Raw genomic sequence first — 16,839 nt, 5'->3', positions numbered from 1 at the left:
ACTATGCCAAAAGAGAAAAATTTTTCCCTTTCCATTACCACACTTGGGCAAGCATGAGCAGCAGCACTACCACAAAGGCCTCAGGCACACGCAGCTCCCCTTCAGCACACACTCGGTCTGTGCACAGCTGGATCCTCTGCGGCCAGCTCACAGCACAGCTGAGACATCAGCTGCCCAGGAGCAGGGAGGGCAGCAGAGATGAGCTGGGCCAGGCAGCAGAGGTTTCCAAAACCCTGCCCTGCTCCATTCACTCTGCTGTGTCAAAGGGAGCTGCACAGCAAGGTTCCTGTCTGCATGTAGAAAAAAAAGACCTGTCTCTGTACAGCAGCAAATAACAGGCCTCTTTTTTTCCCATTGTTATGTAATAGTATTCAAGAAGTAGTGGAGTGGGAGACAATTTAAAATAAATTGACCTGTAATTAACAGTACCAGACGCGTTACAGATTTGAAAGGGGAAAAAAGAGAGCTTCTTTCACTCACTTTCTCATTATAATTGAAATATAAGTGTGGCCAGACAACAGCCAACCAGGCAGCTAGTGCTTTTGGTGAAAGTCAGATCTATGAATCATAGGAGTGAAATGTAAATTAGGGGATCTATTCATTAACTCTTTGGCCTTAAGATATCCCGTGTGTCAACACTGATGCTTTTTATTTTTACAAAACTGATACAGGAAATTTACTTAGATGGCAATACTTTTTCTGCTATAATTACTGATTCAAATGAAAGTAACTAGGCAGAAAGATAAAATAGTAACACCATTTCCACTACATGAAAATCAAGCTATCTTAATGGACAAGAGATACACAACTGTCAATGGTATTATTCCACTTTTATGTCAGAATCTGAGTAAATTACCATTTATATAAACAAAAACTCTGGGCAATTCCTTGTAGTGAGTCAAACAAGCATTTGTAAGGGATATACTAAAGTACACCTGGACCAACACCTGCTATAAAACTACAGAGGAACGACTTAATGTGTCAGTAACATCCTCAGCTTCTGGGCTGCTTAATGGTGCAATTCCTACAGATGCCACTGTGGGAACTGAACTCATCTCAGCACTTATGTGTAATTTCTGATGTGAAGATATGTTAGAAGGCTACACAGCCTAATACAAACATATGTGGTGAAATTATGAGGGGAAAAGCAACATGAGCAATGAAATTCAAATTCCCACACTTTTTTATTCAATGACAGGATCAGCCAGCTACTCAGATACACAGATGCTGTCCCAATGCTGTCACATTCTAATTTTTCTCCTGCCTTCCTCTCCTTTGAACGTGCCTTAGTTTCAGCATTACTATGTTGCATTGTTTTTAGTTTGTTTGTTTGTTTGTTTTAACTGGGAATTGTCTTCCCATGAGCAAAGATTATACTCGGGTACATTTTCAAAGCATAAATTAAAACTGTGCGTAGGTTTTCTTTACAAGATTATTAAGAGTAATCAGTCTTATCTAAATCACGCATTTTAAGCTGCTGTGCATTCAAAAGAGCCTCCTTCCTATGTTCTGGCAGGATTTCTAGGGACAGATCCTAGAGTTCTTACTCCTGTAGGTAGTAGTCCTGCTCAACATTTGATTTCCTTCTTTCATCGGAAACGAGCCTATGCTTCCGAACACATGGGGGAACTGAGGGAAACAAGTTCATTTGCACATGAAGAAACACAGACTGGTACCATCATCTTGTGCTGCTGCAGCGCCATTTCACACTTTGCATACTCGGAGTCACGCTAACCTAGAAACTTGTGACATCCCTTGGGGCATAATTAATCACAATGATGACACAGCACAGAAACACTAGCTTTGCACAAATCTTCATCACACTAAGCACAAACACGTGGAAACTTCCCAACACAAAATAAATACATAAACTTCCCTATAGATACAACTGCATTGTACAGATAGCTGCCACAGATGTTACAGCAATAAGAATTCTTAACCCAGTTTTAATCATTTCCAACTCAATGCTAAAATGTTTGCCTCCTACGAACCCAGCATGGTTTTTACAGTCATTTTTACTTTGTGTGAATTGGCTTGGATTTTACTGGTGGCATCTTTAAAACACCTCTAGGTTTTGTTTTCTTCAATAATTAATGCTTACACTAAAAAAAACAAATAAAACTTCACCAAACAGATTTTGAATTAAAGCATGTTTCAGTTCCTGAACACTAATGCAGCACAATGGAATTAATGTGCATTAATAAAATTTACTACAAAAGTGTAATAAAACTGAACAAATTCTGAAGAATTTTGCATAACACACAAAACCAATCAAATTTGAATTACAGTGTACTTTCAAAGAACTGCATTATTCTTAAGAAATAAGGAAAAAGAATCATGGCATTATGACTGCAAAATTGGATTCTTCCTATACATTGCTATTGCCAGGTGTTTTTTAAAACAAGAGAAAAGCTCAGTAATCTTTGCTAGCTTTCAAACAAAATCAACATATTTTAATAACCAATACTCTCTTCTGACACCCCAGACTCAAGAAATCTTGTGGCCTTCCAGCCCCCCTCAGGCATATGGAAATCAATCAGAAGCATTACATTTACAGTAAAAGAGATCCAATCTCCTCTTTTTCACACAGATCGAAGTCCAGCAGACAATCTCACTGAAACATGTCAGTATCTAAGTCTGTGAAGTAAATAAACTATGAAAAGGGAAAGGAATTTGAGAGTCTTCCCAAAAACATGTATCTGACATCAATGGCAAGACCTATAGAGCAGAACCTCAGTGCCTTGTGCTGGGTACAGTTAGCTCTTTCAAAACTACACTTGCCTGATGAGCAGAATAATGATCTAAGCTGGAAGGATGTGTATTAATCTTTTTTTTTTTTTTTTTTTTTTTTTTTCTTTAATTCAGCAGACTGCTGAATGCTCCAAGAGTTTAAAAAACAGCTGTGAATGCTATGGGCAGAGAGGGTGAACAGGTGACCTCTCTGTCCATCTTGATTATAACTGATAAATTTCAACCATCTTGGTAAAAATGAGCACCAGTTTTGTGCAGGTCCCTGTCTGGAGTTCTAATCAAATTTTTCTACAGAGTTGTGTGGAAAGCTGGTGAAAAGATGAAAAATGTCCTGCATTATTACTAACACAATGGAGATTCTGTTTAAAAATAGGCCCACATGTATCACTTGTAAAACTCACCTTCAAGGGGACACATACTATGCAGAAGTCTCTTCTTCAGGATTTGATTCAATTAGCATCTGAAACACAACAAAACATTCAAGTGGAGGTGTCATCTGTTAGGTTAGGCAACTCTGTTTCCCATTCTTGCTCTGGTTCCTTAACTTCAGAGTAATTCCTACTGCCATTTAACTGAATGAATTAACAAATTAGCAAGCTGCACCCATCCTGCACAAGCACAGAGACACTGAGTTAACTGAAATCCAACTGTGACAAAAGGTTTAATTCAGCATGTCCAGCACTGTATTTGCCTTTAAGAGGTGGCTGAGTTTTAAGAAAACTTTGTGTTTTATTACTCACCCAATAGTACCTGGTTAAGTTAGAGAGTCTTCCAATCCATTGTATCTTCATGTTAATACCAATCTCTCTTCACACAGGAACTTGCTGACAAACTACTTAATAGTCCACTGCACTAGCTGAAATGAAATTGTGAACGATTGCGACTAATATATTTAAATTAGTTGAAAAAACAGTAAAAATAATTACAGTATTTCAAATAAATTCATACTGCCACAGCTTTATTTAAACCTATTTTTTAAAAGCTTCTAGTAATTAGCAATATATTCACTGCTCTCACAAAGAATCTGTAAATACAAATACTTTTTCATTTCCTATGAAGCATAAAATTAATCCACATCCTGACAAACTTTTGTTATTCTACCCAGGCAGTGGAATTTTTAAATAAGAATAAAGGAAATCCAGTTCTTGTCCATGTGAACAAAACAGGCCAAAATTTTCCCACTATCATTATGGTCCATCTTCCTCAGTCTTGCACAATAATCCAATTTTTGTATAAGCAATCTAATGACACTAATTAATTTTCTTCTAAACTAAGCATATCTGAGCCTCGACTCAAAATATTCCTTTCAAAGACTATATAACATTTTATGGCATTGAGCTTGGTATTCCTTACTTGTCAATGAAACTGAGATTTTTAATTCCACACATTCTAAGAGTACAAGGATTAATCACTGTGTCTGAAAATCTCCAAAGTTGTATCACTATCTTTGCATATCTATAAATACATGTGCAGAACTGTAAGATCAAGAAAAAACAACAAATGACAGCAACACTGTAAAAATAGTCAAGGGCTCCCGACTGCTTTCTGCATGACTGTAGTCATGGGGACAGACATCTGTGCAAATGTTTGTGTTTTATGGAAAGAAGGAAGAAGCTTCTGAATGGTTTAGGCATTTAGTACGTTTATATGATCAGCCTTTGCCTTTATTTACTCTTCCTGCTCCTGATTTCCTGCATTTCTTTAATGCAGGAAAGAAGCACACAGTGAAGCAGTTTCCAGTTCATTTGGTATCATGAAAGGTAAGCAACACCACAGTATTAATCCACAGGCAGTTACCTATCTTGTAAAAAAGAAAGGATGGTTTCAAAGGAAGACTTACACTGTATCAACCTTTTCTCTGGCTTCTCCTCAGGAATACGTAACAATTCAATTTTTTGTTGTTGCTGTTTTAGTTTTGGACCACAAAAGTTATCCAAAATTATCCAAATTCTCCATTATCACTGTTCTTTAGTGCATTTAACTATTTTGACTGATTTCTGAATTTATGCTAAGTAGCTTTAATACCCAGGGACTAAAATGCATGCATACTCCCTCCTCTTTCAGTTCAATGGTGAATTTTCAGGGAAAAAGAAGAAAGAATATAAACTTCTTTCATGCTCTTCTGCTCTACTTTTCAGAAAGGTCTTCATACTGTAATCCCTTTAGACAAAACACATTATGAATTCTCTTTAATTCTCTTCATATCACAAGTTTTAATGAAATGAATTTTCAGTTTGTCATCTAATGACTACTCGTCACATCAAAAAACCTCCCCACAACAGTACTTACTGTATCAGCCAATAATGACAACACTTTTTCTTTAGCTTCTTTATTTAAAATCAGTTCATATATCAGTGAATTTCAGTCATAAGAAACTGTTCTCTGACAAAATCCCACTATCAGAATGGTAAACTCTTAACTATCTTTATTTAAGAAAATAACACAACTATGCCCCACAAATTATGACAAGAGCTTGAAAAGAAGTATCTCTCTCTTTCCTTACTATGTAATGAAGACAATGTCATAAAAGTACATAACAAAGCTATAGAAAAATCAGGAAAACTACAGAAAACCAGAAGCTCCCTATGGGTTTTGCCCTATTCAAATATTTTTTAATTGAAATAAAACATTAATGGCTTTATTCAAGTAAATACATATTTTAATAGGTAAAATGCATCTGAAACATGAATTCTTTCTGATTCTAAATTTCAGACTATGTAAGAAGTCAAAAATGATGGGCTATACTGGCCAAAGGTTGGTTACAAGAGTTTTTATTTTGCAAACTATACAGAAACAGTAAAAAAGAAAATGCATTATACTTTTCAATATTACATAAGATAAACATTAGATTTAGTATTCACTGTGTAGAAATTAATTCAAATAAGAAACTGATTTTCCTTTTAATTAATGATGGGAAACCAGTGATTCAGTTTTAAATTATACAACCTGTAGTGATACATTATACAGGTCATGTCAATTTTATTGTGGGCAGAAAGAAACAGATAGGATATGAATGAAGATGGTGGAGTCCCAAAATGTCTACACAATTAATTAACATGCTAACATAAATACAGTGATTAAAGTAATTTTCTCTACAGTCAAATCTTAAGTGCTACTCTACACAATAAGTATAATCTAGACCACATGGTAATTACATAATAATAGGAAAAAATTAAAATAATCCATTTTCTTCATTCCAGCAGCAGTACCTATACTGGTATTAATTTGGTAATTGGGTGTGCTTAGCTATTGCCTAACATCCTATACTGGTATGCATGCTAAAACCTCTCTAGTTCTATTTTGCAAGGCACCTTTACAATACGTTCTCTAAGTTTCTGCACTAGTAACAGAAAACAAAATGAATTAAGATAAAGAGCAAAACTATTATCTGAAATAAGAAAATAAAAAGCATCATTATACATTTATTAAAAACTACCTTGGGGCAAGTGACAATACTCTGAAATACAGTCATATATAAAGGTAATACAATTTTAAGCAAATCTTTTCCCCCATGTAAATATTTTACGCTGGCCTGATTAGTGAGAAATACAGAGAAACCACAAAGGATGAAGCAAAGTTTAAGTAAATAATGATAAATCTTATATGACCTTGACATGAAACCAGAAAAGGGAAATACAAGAAAACTTTAGAATTACAGATCTGGTGCTTGCCCATGTTACTGCTTTTGAAAAATCCTTTCAATAATCTAGCCATTTCCTAATAAAAACGTAACTACAAATGCAAACCCAAAGGAGGACTTTGCTATAGTTTTCCCTCCAGATTTTTCTCCATACTTTTGGTTAATTAAAGGCTGGTTGAGATGTTACTTGTGCACCAATGTTTTTCTACTGCAATACATTTCTGATTCATTAAATGGACAACTGCAGGGCCTAAAACACTGATGGTACTGAAGTTACAGTATGCATTCTGAAGAGGACATGCACAGTTCCAAGTAAGAGCAAGTATCTTTTCAGCAGAATTTTGAAGAGACTGGTTGACTTTAGTCAACCAGTGTGTTTTGCACATACATATATTTTCAGTAGCACATAACATTTTTTTCTTCCAGCTAGAATTCCAATGTGTTTTCTTCAGTGCAACAGCATTTAAAAACTCAAAAGCACATGATATAATTATTCTTATTTAGACAAAAAAAGTCTATGACTCCAGCTGCAATGTTTGAAATAATCATACAAAATATACATATTTGTTAGAACCCTTTTGATCTTGGAGAGAAAAGGGATTTTATGAAATATAATCTTGTGAAATTTAGAAAGGTACAACATATGGACCCCTTAATATCATCAAATATATCCATCATGATCATCATCATCATCATCATCATCTCCTTCATCTTCATCATCATCTTCAATTTCATCTTCATCATTCATTATTTCATCTTCATCATCTTCATCATCTGTCCATTCATGGAAATCACCAGAGGCAAAATCACCTGAAGTCTCTAAATCGATAGCTAAAAAGGTATGATAGTTATAGAAAAGACTCACAAGATACACTACATATTTAAAGTATATTTTACATAATCATACAAAAGGCACACCAGAATATTTACTTTCAGGAGAACTACAGAGTGAGACATTAATATAAAATATAAATAATATGAAGAGTCTTTTGTCATAAAAGATCCACCTCAATACTGAATGATAATTTCTCAATGTTAACAAAAGGAGACAGATTTTATGGATTTGCAGAACTGTAATGAGTGCTAGGAACAATTGAAAAAAATTTAAGTCCAACTTACAGATGACAATACAGACTACTGGTAATATACACTGACTATTGTTCACGTCTTACATATTATCTTGAACTATATTGAACTGTCCATTTATCTAGAAAGGATCCTGGATCAGATGGACAATAGGCCTGAGCTTGTACCTCAAATACTGTATTCAATTTACTCTCTGCTTCAGGCTATGTTCTTTTGTTGGAGAAGAAGTGAAAAGGAGTCATAAATGACTTTTTTTTAAAAAAAAAAGGAAAAATACTTTTTTTTTTCATCTTTTATATCTGGGACATCAAATAAAGATGGGAATTCTTGGAAGAAGCTGCACAGTGCTGTAGGGAAGGGAAAAATAAGGGAAGATTTAGTGTGCTAAAAACTTTTGGCAATTCCCTCAAATATAAACTAAAAAAAATGTCAAATTGAATTCACTAGCATGCTGATTACCCAAAGGAATTTCATGAAACATTCTGGGACTTACCTAATGCTGCTCTAGAAAATTGATTTTTCTTGGGTTTATATACACTATGCCAAGCACATATAAGGGGTCTATTAACAGTTGACACAGTGACAGGAGTTCCAAAAAATAATGAAGCAATAACAATATTATAATTTGTTACTTTTTGTATCAAAATCCATGTAGTTGGGTCCCACATTTCTAACTGAAGAAATTTAACCTGGTTGGCAATCGAAGGGCATAACACCTCTAAACCAAACACCACAAAAGGTTCTTAACTTACCACATTCTGCTGCGCCGTTTGTTCTGGATCCTGATACCTCATTGCCGTATCTGTCAACACACCAGCACTGCCCCAAGCTTCCATGGCACTGACTTGGTTTGTAATACCCATCCTCATCACAGAAGGGGATGTACTGCCCTGAAAAACAGATGTGTATATATATATAGATATATCTGTGCATGTTGGAAAAGTATATTAAAATCCATGTCTTGGCCAATGTCACAATTATAGCAGAAAGAAACTACCTTTTGCTGTTTCATCATTCCAGACTGCCTTTGTAGTACTAAATTCAGTTGACCCAAAGTGACTGAATGTATCAAATGTAGGAGGGAAAATAACACGTATCAGTCTTGGACTGATTTCAAGAAATAAAGTGAGCGATCTTCCTTTAAATTTTTTGTTGATCCTGTGATATATATCCCTTACTCCCTGAGTATCTCAGTCCAGATTTTCACTGTATTCTGGTGAAAAGGCTCAAATGTAGGACCCACTCCTGAATGGGAAGTTCTATCATCTGTGGAGCACAAACGAGTCTGAATAGTAAGGGCCAGACTTCCTGATTAAAAAACTATCTGCTACAAGGAGTTATTTGTGTTTAATACATATTTTAGAAACCACTTATTTACATACTAATATTTAATTATTCCACCATAGGAGACAAATGCAGCATAACACACCATAAAAAAATGTAAAAAATTAGTACTAAATTTGCATTTATACATACAAGAGAGGCTTATTTTGTGAGGCAGTGACTTGCCTATAGCTGAATAATCCACTGTTTGTCACTTGGACCAAATGGAGTCCACAATGAAGACAACATTCATATGAAAGCATTTGAAGTGTATAGTTCTCATTAGAAACCATCCTTAGCAGAAACACAGTTTTGACTGCTTCGGGCCAAGCCTCTTATTGCAGCTTTTACACAGTGGCTAGTGGTAAATGAAGACCTTACACTTCAGAAATATTGATGCAGTATAAACTGATTCACAACAAAGATTTCAATTACTTACAGAATATCACAGTTAAAGGATCAGCAGAGATACTACTCCAGGAGTACCTTATGCTGTCCCCTCTGTAACTGTGAAACCCTTCTATCAGGGTAATAAAACAGATGTAAGAGCTTTTGGTAGCTAAGGTAATAAAACCAAGTTTAATAGCTTTCAAAAATTTCATAAATTTTGTTTCTGAGATTTACTGTGGGTCTATCTTCATTGGATTAATGTTGATTTTGTGTTGCTGTTTAACTAGGGTTATTTATGTAAGTAATAAAACCGTCAAAAGAATGATCTATGGCTCACCTAGGAGCTTCTTTCCTCCTTGCTGCTTCTGAATGTTGTTGAGTTCTGTCTGGCAAGGTGGGTCTAAAACGACATAAAAAATGTTAAACAGGTTACATAGTATCTAGGACAGAAAGCACATGACTACGTTTTCGCAGTTTGCTATGCTGTAAGGTCACTCTAACTACTGATCTTATGAAACACACACATCTAAAATAAAAGAATTACCACACCTTGCTACAGCTTCAGAATTATGAACTGCACAGCACCATGGATTTGTGCAGAACTCCACTCCCAGTTATCTCATCTCCAAGTGAGCATCTAGTCACCAGTCTGGAGGATGAGGAATGCTAGACCAAAATAGTAACTATCACACCCTACTTTACTGCTCTATAAAAATCAGAGTGCAACTGTGAAGCTTGCCTCATGTACTGGTTAAAAACAGGATGGCACTTTAAATTTCTTCTCTTTTGTCCTTTTTAGAAGTCATGTTCAAATTTTGTATTTCACATACTACACTAAGAAAATAAGACCTTTTCCTTCACTGAAGTCTGCAAGATTGTGATTCTCTGGCAACAATTTAAGACTGGATCCCATGGGTACAAAGCCTCATGTGCAGCAAACTAACTTAAAAAAGGAGGCCAAACTTTAGATGACTCTAAGAAGAAGAAAATGTATTAAAATTCAGTCTTCTATTCTTCAGTTATAGCTTATTCTTGTTCTGAATAATTTAATTTTCTACTGTCCATAAAAGAAAGCTGCAGTATGCCCCATGAATGGGAAGAAAGATGTGAATGTCCTTACATCACTGTTGAATAAGTGAAAGAATCAAAGACAGAAAAGCACTAATTAATCTCTCTCTGAACACTCGCACTGCGTACCACATTAGACCATTAGCACCAGGGCATTTCTCATTCCGAACCACCAATAGAATTACTGAGTTTATTCACAGGTGTCTTTAGCTTGCACCATTCCCAGGCAAAATCTTACATTCCATGAATATTAAATGCATTTTCCATTTTAGCAGACCTTGATAATTTATTAATACATCTTTGCCATGTAGTTAACTCAAGGATCCCTTTTTCTCCATGCAAATAGGAAAAGGTGTTCTGAGCTGGTTTAAAGATGAGCAAGACTGGCCCAGCACATTGATGCAGAACACATGTAAGACCAGAACCCAGTCACTGCTTATGGCACCATGGTGACAAATGCCTAGATGAAGTGGGGATCAAAAATACACTTCTGGTGAGCACAAAGCCTCTTGGCTGGCACAGCCTAGTTATTCCAATAAGCCTTTGGTATTATCTAAGAGAGTAAATATGAACTAGCAGACAATAATAACCCCTTACTGACAGCAGGCTTGGTTTTAAATTTTAAATAACATTTACATATCCAATACATTTAAAGAAGCTTATAAATGTTTCCAGAGGCCTCAACTCTGGTGGGCCAGGCTTTTCACACTAAATCTATAATGACTGTTTTTAGACTGAAGGCCTTAAAAGTAGGCTCCACTTTCAAAACACTGTCAATAGGATTCTTAATGCCAGAAGAAATTTTCAGGAGTTGTCTTTCCAGACAACCAACCAATTTTGTCAGTGTGCTCTTGAAAAATCACTGAGATTTGACATCATTGGGTGGGTATTGGGTTTTAAGGATTCAATTTTTAAGTATTTGCTGAGGCTACATAAAGTTTTACTTTTTTTGTTGTAAGAAGTACTTTCATGATGATCATGCTCACTATTTCATTACCTTTTAAAACTAAGGTTTCTGTCTTCCCCAATATTTGAAGATTTAAACTCTTAATGCTACAGCATTCTGAGGACAGATTATTTCTTAAACTAAAGGTATTTTCTACTACCATTAATCTAATAAATGTCAGCCCTTTATCATACAAATATCACAGGTTATAAGGATCTAGGACTGGGGTGGATTTGGCAGGGTTAGGTTAATGGTTGGGTTATGTCACATTACCTTTCCTACCTATTCTATTCTATTCTATTCTATTTCTATTCATCTTCCAAAAGAGATGGGAAATATGCCGATGGAGAAGAACTAGTCAAATAGGAAGAATACATGTATTTTTTTCTATGAAAAATAATCCTAAATTAGAAACACAGATCTGCACACATGAGCACTAACATGTGGAAATGTAAGAATGGTGAATGCTGCCTAAAGAAAAAAATCATCTTTTATAGCTATAAATCTTTGGTGGCTTAATTACGAAAAGGAATACCACCAAGCAAGAGGTAACAAGGCAACATGAGATAGTTACTTACCCAAAACACTCTTCTTCCCAGAAGTTAGGTCTTCAAGATTCACACTTAAGCTTTGTTTCTCAGGATAAAAGCAGCAAAAACTCTTAACAATACTAAATCACTCTAGTGCTTAAAACTGTCAAAGAGAATGGCAGGCTAGAAGTTCAACCAATTCCTTTTGGCTCACAGCACATTCTTTTTCCTCTTTTCCCAAATCATAATGCCTCCCTCTTTATTTGCCGCTAGTTCCTAAGTTTAAAAAGCTTTTTTTTAGATTTCTGAAATTATTTCAATAAAAAAAGCAGTCACTGGACAACTTACGGCAGTCGTGAGGCAAGGAGAAAAAAAAATCCTTTACAAAAATCAGTGTGGTAGCTTCTTTTGAAATAGCAATGAATCTGACATCAGTCATGTACCACGTGACAGCAGCCATTCACAGTTCGTCAGTGCTCAAAGTACCAGTGCACACCAGAGTATCCAATGCTATTAACACTGGCCCTTGAGACATCAATATCCAGTCGTCAAGAAGTGCTTCAAGGCTAGCACAATTAAGCTCTGATTTACCAAAATGGCACATTAACAGATCAACTGGAGTAAATTTGATAGGTTTGACAAAGAATGCCTATGATTTTTAACAGATAGGTCTCGAGCTGTTACCCACACAATGAGCCTCCAACTTTCAGAGATTCTCCTTCTCACTCAGACACAAAACAGTGATTTTCCACCTATCAAGTAGATAATATTTGGCAGAGCCCCTAGTTTCTGGAATATGGTCCACTGCAGATTAGGCTCCCTTTTGATGTCTTGCCTGTGCTTGGGGTTAAGCATTATAATTGTTGGACATCCAAGGTTTGTACTTCAGGGATCTGAAGCACCAACACTACACCTCAAGAAGTCCTCCAGGGGATCTTACTCATGTTAATCATTTATCTTGATAAAGGCATGTTACCGCTTCCTTTATAACCATCTATAAATATATTTGAAGTCCTTGCAATCTTAAGACTGGCAAATACAAATCATGATAATTACCATTCTTCTGTAAGAGGGACTGTTTTTGAAGTCATTAAGATGTCTTCCAGGCATGACAGACAGAAGAGCCTCTAAGAAAATATATCTAGAAAAGTGCTGGACTAATAGATCCATGCAGAGGCCTTCAGTAAACAAATACTTTGCTGCATTAATACTCCCAGCAAAATTGGCTACTCTCCTGCTCTCACTCAGTGATGCAACAAAACAAGACTGCAGTAATGAATTACTGGCAGAAAGAAGTTCAACCTATAAAAATGCCAACATTGCAAAGGCCTCAGCATTTAGGTAAACACTAAAGTGTCAAGTTAGCATTAAACAATGAAGAAAGTAAGTTCTGAAGATGGGCGCTCAAACACTCACATGGGTTGTTGAAACTAGAGGGCCATAGTGACCAAAGTAACTTGCAAAGAGCACTGTCACAGAGCAGAAGTATTGCAGAAACACATTTTAATGCCTAGAATACACCTCAGAAATACTAAACTACATTTAAAGCAGAGTAAGAGCAAGAAAAAGTGCAGTAAGAATCACTGGACTGTACCGAAGTGTTTAAGCATTTGTCAAGGCGGGACAACCACTACAGAAAGATCATCTTCTCCACAAGAAAGATCTGACTTCATGATTCATAAAAAGTTTCTTATATTGACAAGAAGTTGTTAGCAATGTGCAGTAATAGGTCTAGTGTAGTGTAATGTGACATGATGGATCTCAAGCAAAAAGAAAGAATGAAGAAGAGTTACAAGTACTTGTCTGATCCTGACAGTCTTGCATGGTAAAACTAAGATCAAAGACTATGAGGGCTTCTTAGATAATGACTCAAGCAAATGCCATGTACTTTTAAAAAGCACAATGAAATTGCTATCCCCAGTATGATACATATGGTTGACTAAATTTTGTATTCCCTTTTGAACATCGTTAATCAATAACAGTACTCTAAAATCACTGATCTGCCCAGAAAGCACTAAGGTCAATGAATAGAGAGACCTCTCTACATGGCTTGAAGCATTCTGTTAGTATCAACTTATCTTAATAAACATCAGAAAGAAGCTGCTGAGTTTCTCAGCTTTTCCATCTCTTTGCTATTAATAGCAAAGCCTTAGTTAAAGGCCTTATTTAGATCATTCCATCAAGTAAAACATAACCAAACATGAAAATATTCCAAGGTTCAGCACAGCAATGCAAATTCCAAACAGAGACTTCAATGGGTTACTAATGCACTAGGGAGTTAGGCAGTTAGACATTTGTGCATGAGCTAACAGTATGACATGACAAAAGAAGACTGTAAGATTCTTTTTTCACCTTACACCAAAATCCAGAGAATACAGATTTTGATGACAGTGTTAATTTCAAACGATGAAGTGTATGTTCAATGCACAAGGGTTGCCAAAACATGCAATTTCATTTCATATACAATGTTTAGGAGACATCTTTTTTACTATATACTCAAACACAGTGGTATTAAAGACTATCTAATCTGTTTGAAATCAGCACCTTATCACAACACCATTATGTTAATTATCAAGACAGTGAGGAAATTGGGAAAAAAGGGAAAAAAAGCTTGATAATGTTGGGTTCTGCAATGTGAAGAATCAGTGTCTGAAAGATGGATTTGCTGGGGTACCATTAATAGAATTCTTTAGCGTTGAGATCAGTCTTTACAATACCATCCTCAGGTTCTAGAAGGACACTGAGCAAATACTTTACACAAAATGTGTTTATAGGTAAGAAAATGCAAAACTACTTGAAACTGATCTGTGGAAGTGTTTTCTTAATGTCCTGGTTATGCTGTTATGTCCTTTAAGAGCTACATTACTTCTGGGATGGGTTGTTTTTAATTTGCCAGTTTTGTTAGCAGTACATACACGCTTATAAAAAATAAAGCAAAACTTATTGTTCTACTGTAAAACAAGCAAGGTATTTTAAAAGTTTAAATGTTAACCTTTTAAAGAGAAAGTTATCAAAGAAAAATATGCTATTCAGTATTTATCTACAGGAGTACAGCTTTATTTTATCTAGATTCACAAATGGCAGATGTGGCATCATAAAAACCTTTATTTCCATAGAAATCAGAGTGAAACCATAAATGTGGAATGCTAATGTAAATTTATCATGAGAGTTTTAAGGCTACAAGTGAGATTTAAAAACTGATACTAAAATTTTCAAGAAGGCTGAATTAATTTTGGAAGCTTTCCACCAAATCAGTTTTATCTCCTCTACTGGCAGTATAAATTTGAACCCTGGTTACTGTTTATCCTTTAGAAAAACTCCCTCATGTTAGTAAGAATAATGCAGGGGTTATTCTGCCCAATTTCAGCCAATATTTAATGAGTGAATTTCTTGATACACTACAACTAGCTTGATTACATAATTTACGTGATGTCTAGAATTGTTATATATTCCTCAGGAAAATAATGCTTCTAGGTTGTGTTTTTTTGTCTAACCAAAATCACATCAGAACATTAACAAGACATTCAACTAGGCAATAAAAACCAACTGGTTTTAGGTCTAAATGATTGGAAGTAACTTTATCCATAATGTTTATTCAGCTATTTTATTAGGCTCACTGAACATAAGATACCCTACATTAGCAATACAAAAAGTTTATTTTTTAGTGTAGGCAAAGTAGACTGGGAAGAAATAATTTAAGTATTTGCGTATGTTATTTTAATCTCTTTCATCTCCATACATACTAAATGTTGGTAAGAGGAACAATATAGCTGTAAAAGCATTAGTGGCAGTGTTGCACTTAGAATCCTTGAATTTTAATAGCAAACCTTTCCATTTAGCTTGGGTTGTTTGGCTTTTTTTGTTTGTTTGGGGATTTTTTACTTCATTTAAGGTATTCACCGTATGTCACAAACCTTAACACAAATTCATTGCACAGTATTTAAGAGCTTGTACTTCACTGCAATTTTCTTAATATGTTAAAAAAAAAATAAAGCCCAACCAAAAGGTCAGTCATATACATAGGCAGGTTGTTCTCATCTTTTACCTTGCTGTCTTTGGAAGCAGTAGCACCACTCGTTGTTAGATATCAAACTGTCTTTGTATGTGTCACAAGAATTGAAGAACGCCCTGGTGCATGGCTCGTTCTTGTCAAGGTAAATGCTTCCAAGTTCTGACTGGTCCAACAACAGGTCATAGTTCATATCGAGCCTATTAAACATCCAGCCGAGGGAGTCTTTGCAAATTGGCAAAATGCTGGTATCAAATCCTAAGAGGCAAACCAAAAATAATAGAAATTATATAGGAGGAAAACTAGACCAGCTGCTGATCCCAGCCACCACAAAAGAATGCTGCATCATGGAAACAGCTCTAGTGGTACATAGATACTATAAATAAACAGTATATGCTATTGAAGGGGACACAGAAATTATGTCAGATTCACTTTAGAAGTCACTAAATTAACCTGCAAAAAAATTTAATCCTACCACCAGTCTCAAAGCATTTAGAAATATGAGTTTTCGTTATGTTATACCTATACCACACACATTATGTACAGTAATAAATGATACACAGTGATTTCCTGGAAAATAATACTGATGAGGAATTTAAGGGATATTATGCATCAGTAGAACGAAACTTAAGTCGTTTGCAAAGTTTACAGAACTAAGAAGAGCATAAATTTCAGGTAACTTGCTGGAGTCTGTGAATGGGATTTTTTTTGTTCTGAACATATATATGAAAAAGGAACACGACAGTCAGTCAGCCTCAGCAACACCTTGAAAATTTTATTTTATCTTTATATGGTGTACTCTCTATCTTGGAGGAGGCCATGGAAAAGATGATTGCTAAGAGCAGGTGGCTGCCAGTATGGTACTTACCTATGCAGCGTGCATCTTCCTAAATCCCTGCTTGAAAAAACGGCCAAATGGAACAGGCTGAGTTAATTATTCCTGCAGCCAGACCTCACACCTCCTGTTTGTCTTTTAAAGTACATGCAGACTTGCCTATGGACATGAAAAGGCAATGCAGAAACCACCAGGCCTATTGCCTCTGTCAAAGATGTGAGCTGCATATGATATACACACACTACTTCTGGTTCATGTGCT

General features: G+C 35.6%; 1 protein-coding gene across 5 annotated transcripts in view; it reads right to left on the bottom strand.

Annotated features, from left to right (window-relative positions):
• Positions 1-5,161: 5,161 nt before the first annotated feature.
• SPOCK3 (sparc/osteonectin, cwcv and kazal-like domains proteoglycan (testican) 3) overlaps positions 5,162-16,839 on the bottom strand; it is a 187,920-nt gene continuing 176,242 nt past the window's right edge. For 4 of the 5 annotated variants that reach the window (XM_017740642.1, XM_017740643.1, XM_008638585.2 and 1 more), the window contains 4 exons: positions 15,780-16,001; positions 9,528-9,590; positions 8,230-8,367; positions 5,162-7,222 (listed from right to left, as the gene is read on the bottom strand). In XM_017740642.1, the coding sequence (XP_017596131.1) occupies positions 7,053-7,222; positions 8,230-8,367; positions 9,528-9,590; positions 15,780-16,001 (593 nt within the window). In that variant the 3' untranslated portion in view covers positions 5,162-7,052. The other variant, XM_017740640.1, reaches the window with a different exon arrangement.

Source organism: Corvus brachyrhynchos, unplaced genomic scaffold (genome assembly GCF_000691975.1).
Source record: "Corvus brachyrhynchos isolate BGI_N302 unplaced genomic scaffold, ASM69197v1 scaffold178, whole genome shotgun sequence".
Lineage (NCBI taxonomy): Eukaryota > Metazoa > Chordata > Aves > Passeriformes > Corvidae > Corvus > Corvus brachyrhynchos.
This window is presented reverse-complemented; position numbering and strand designations above follow the sequence as displayed.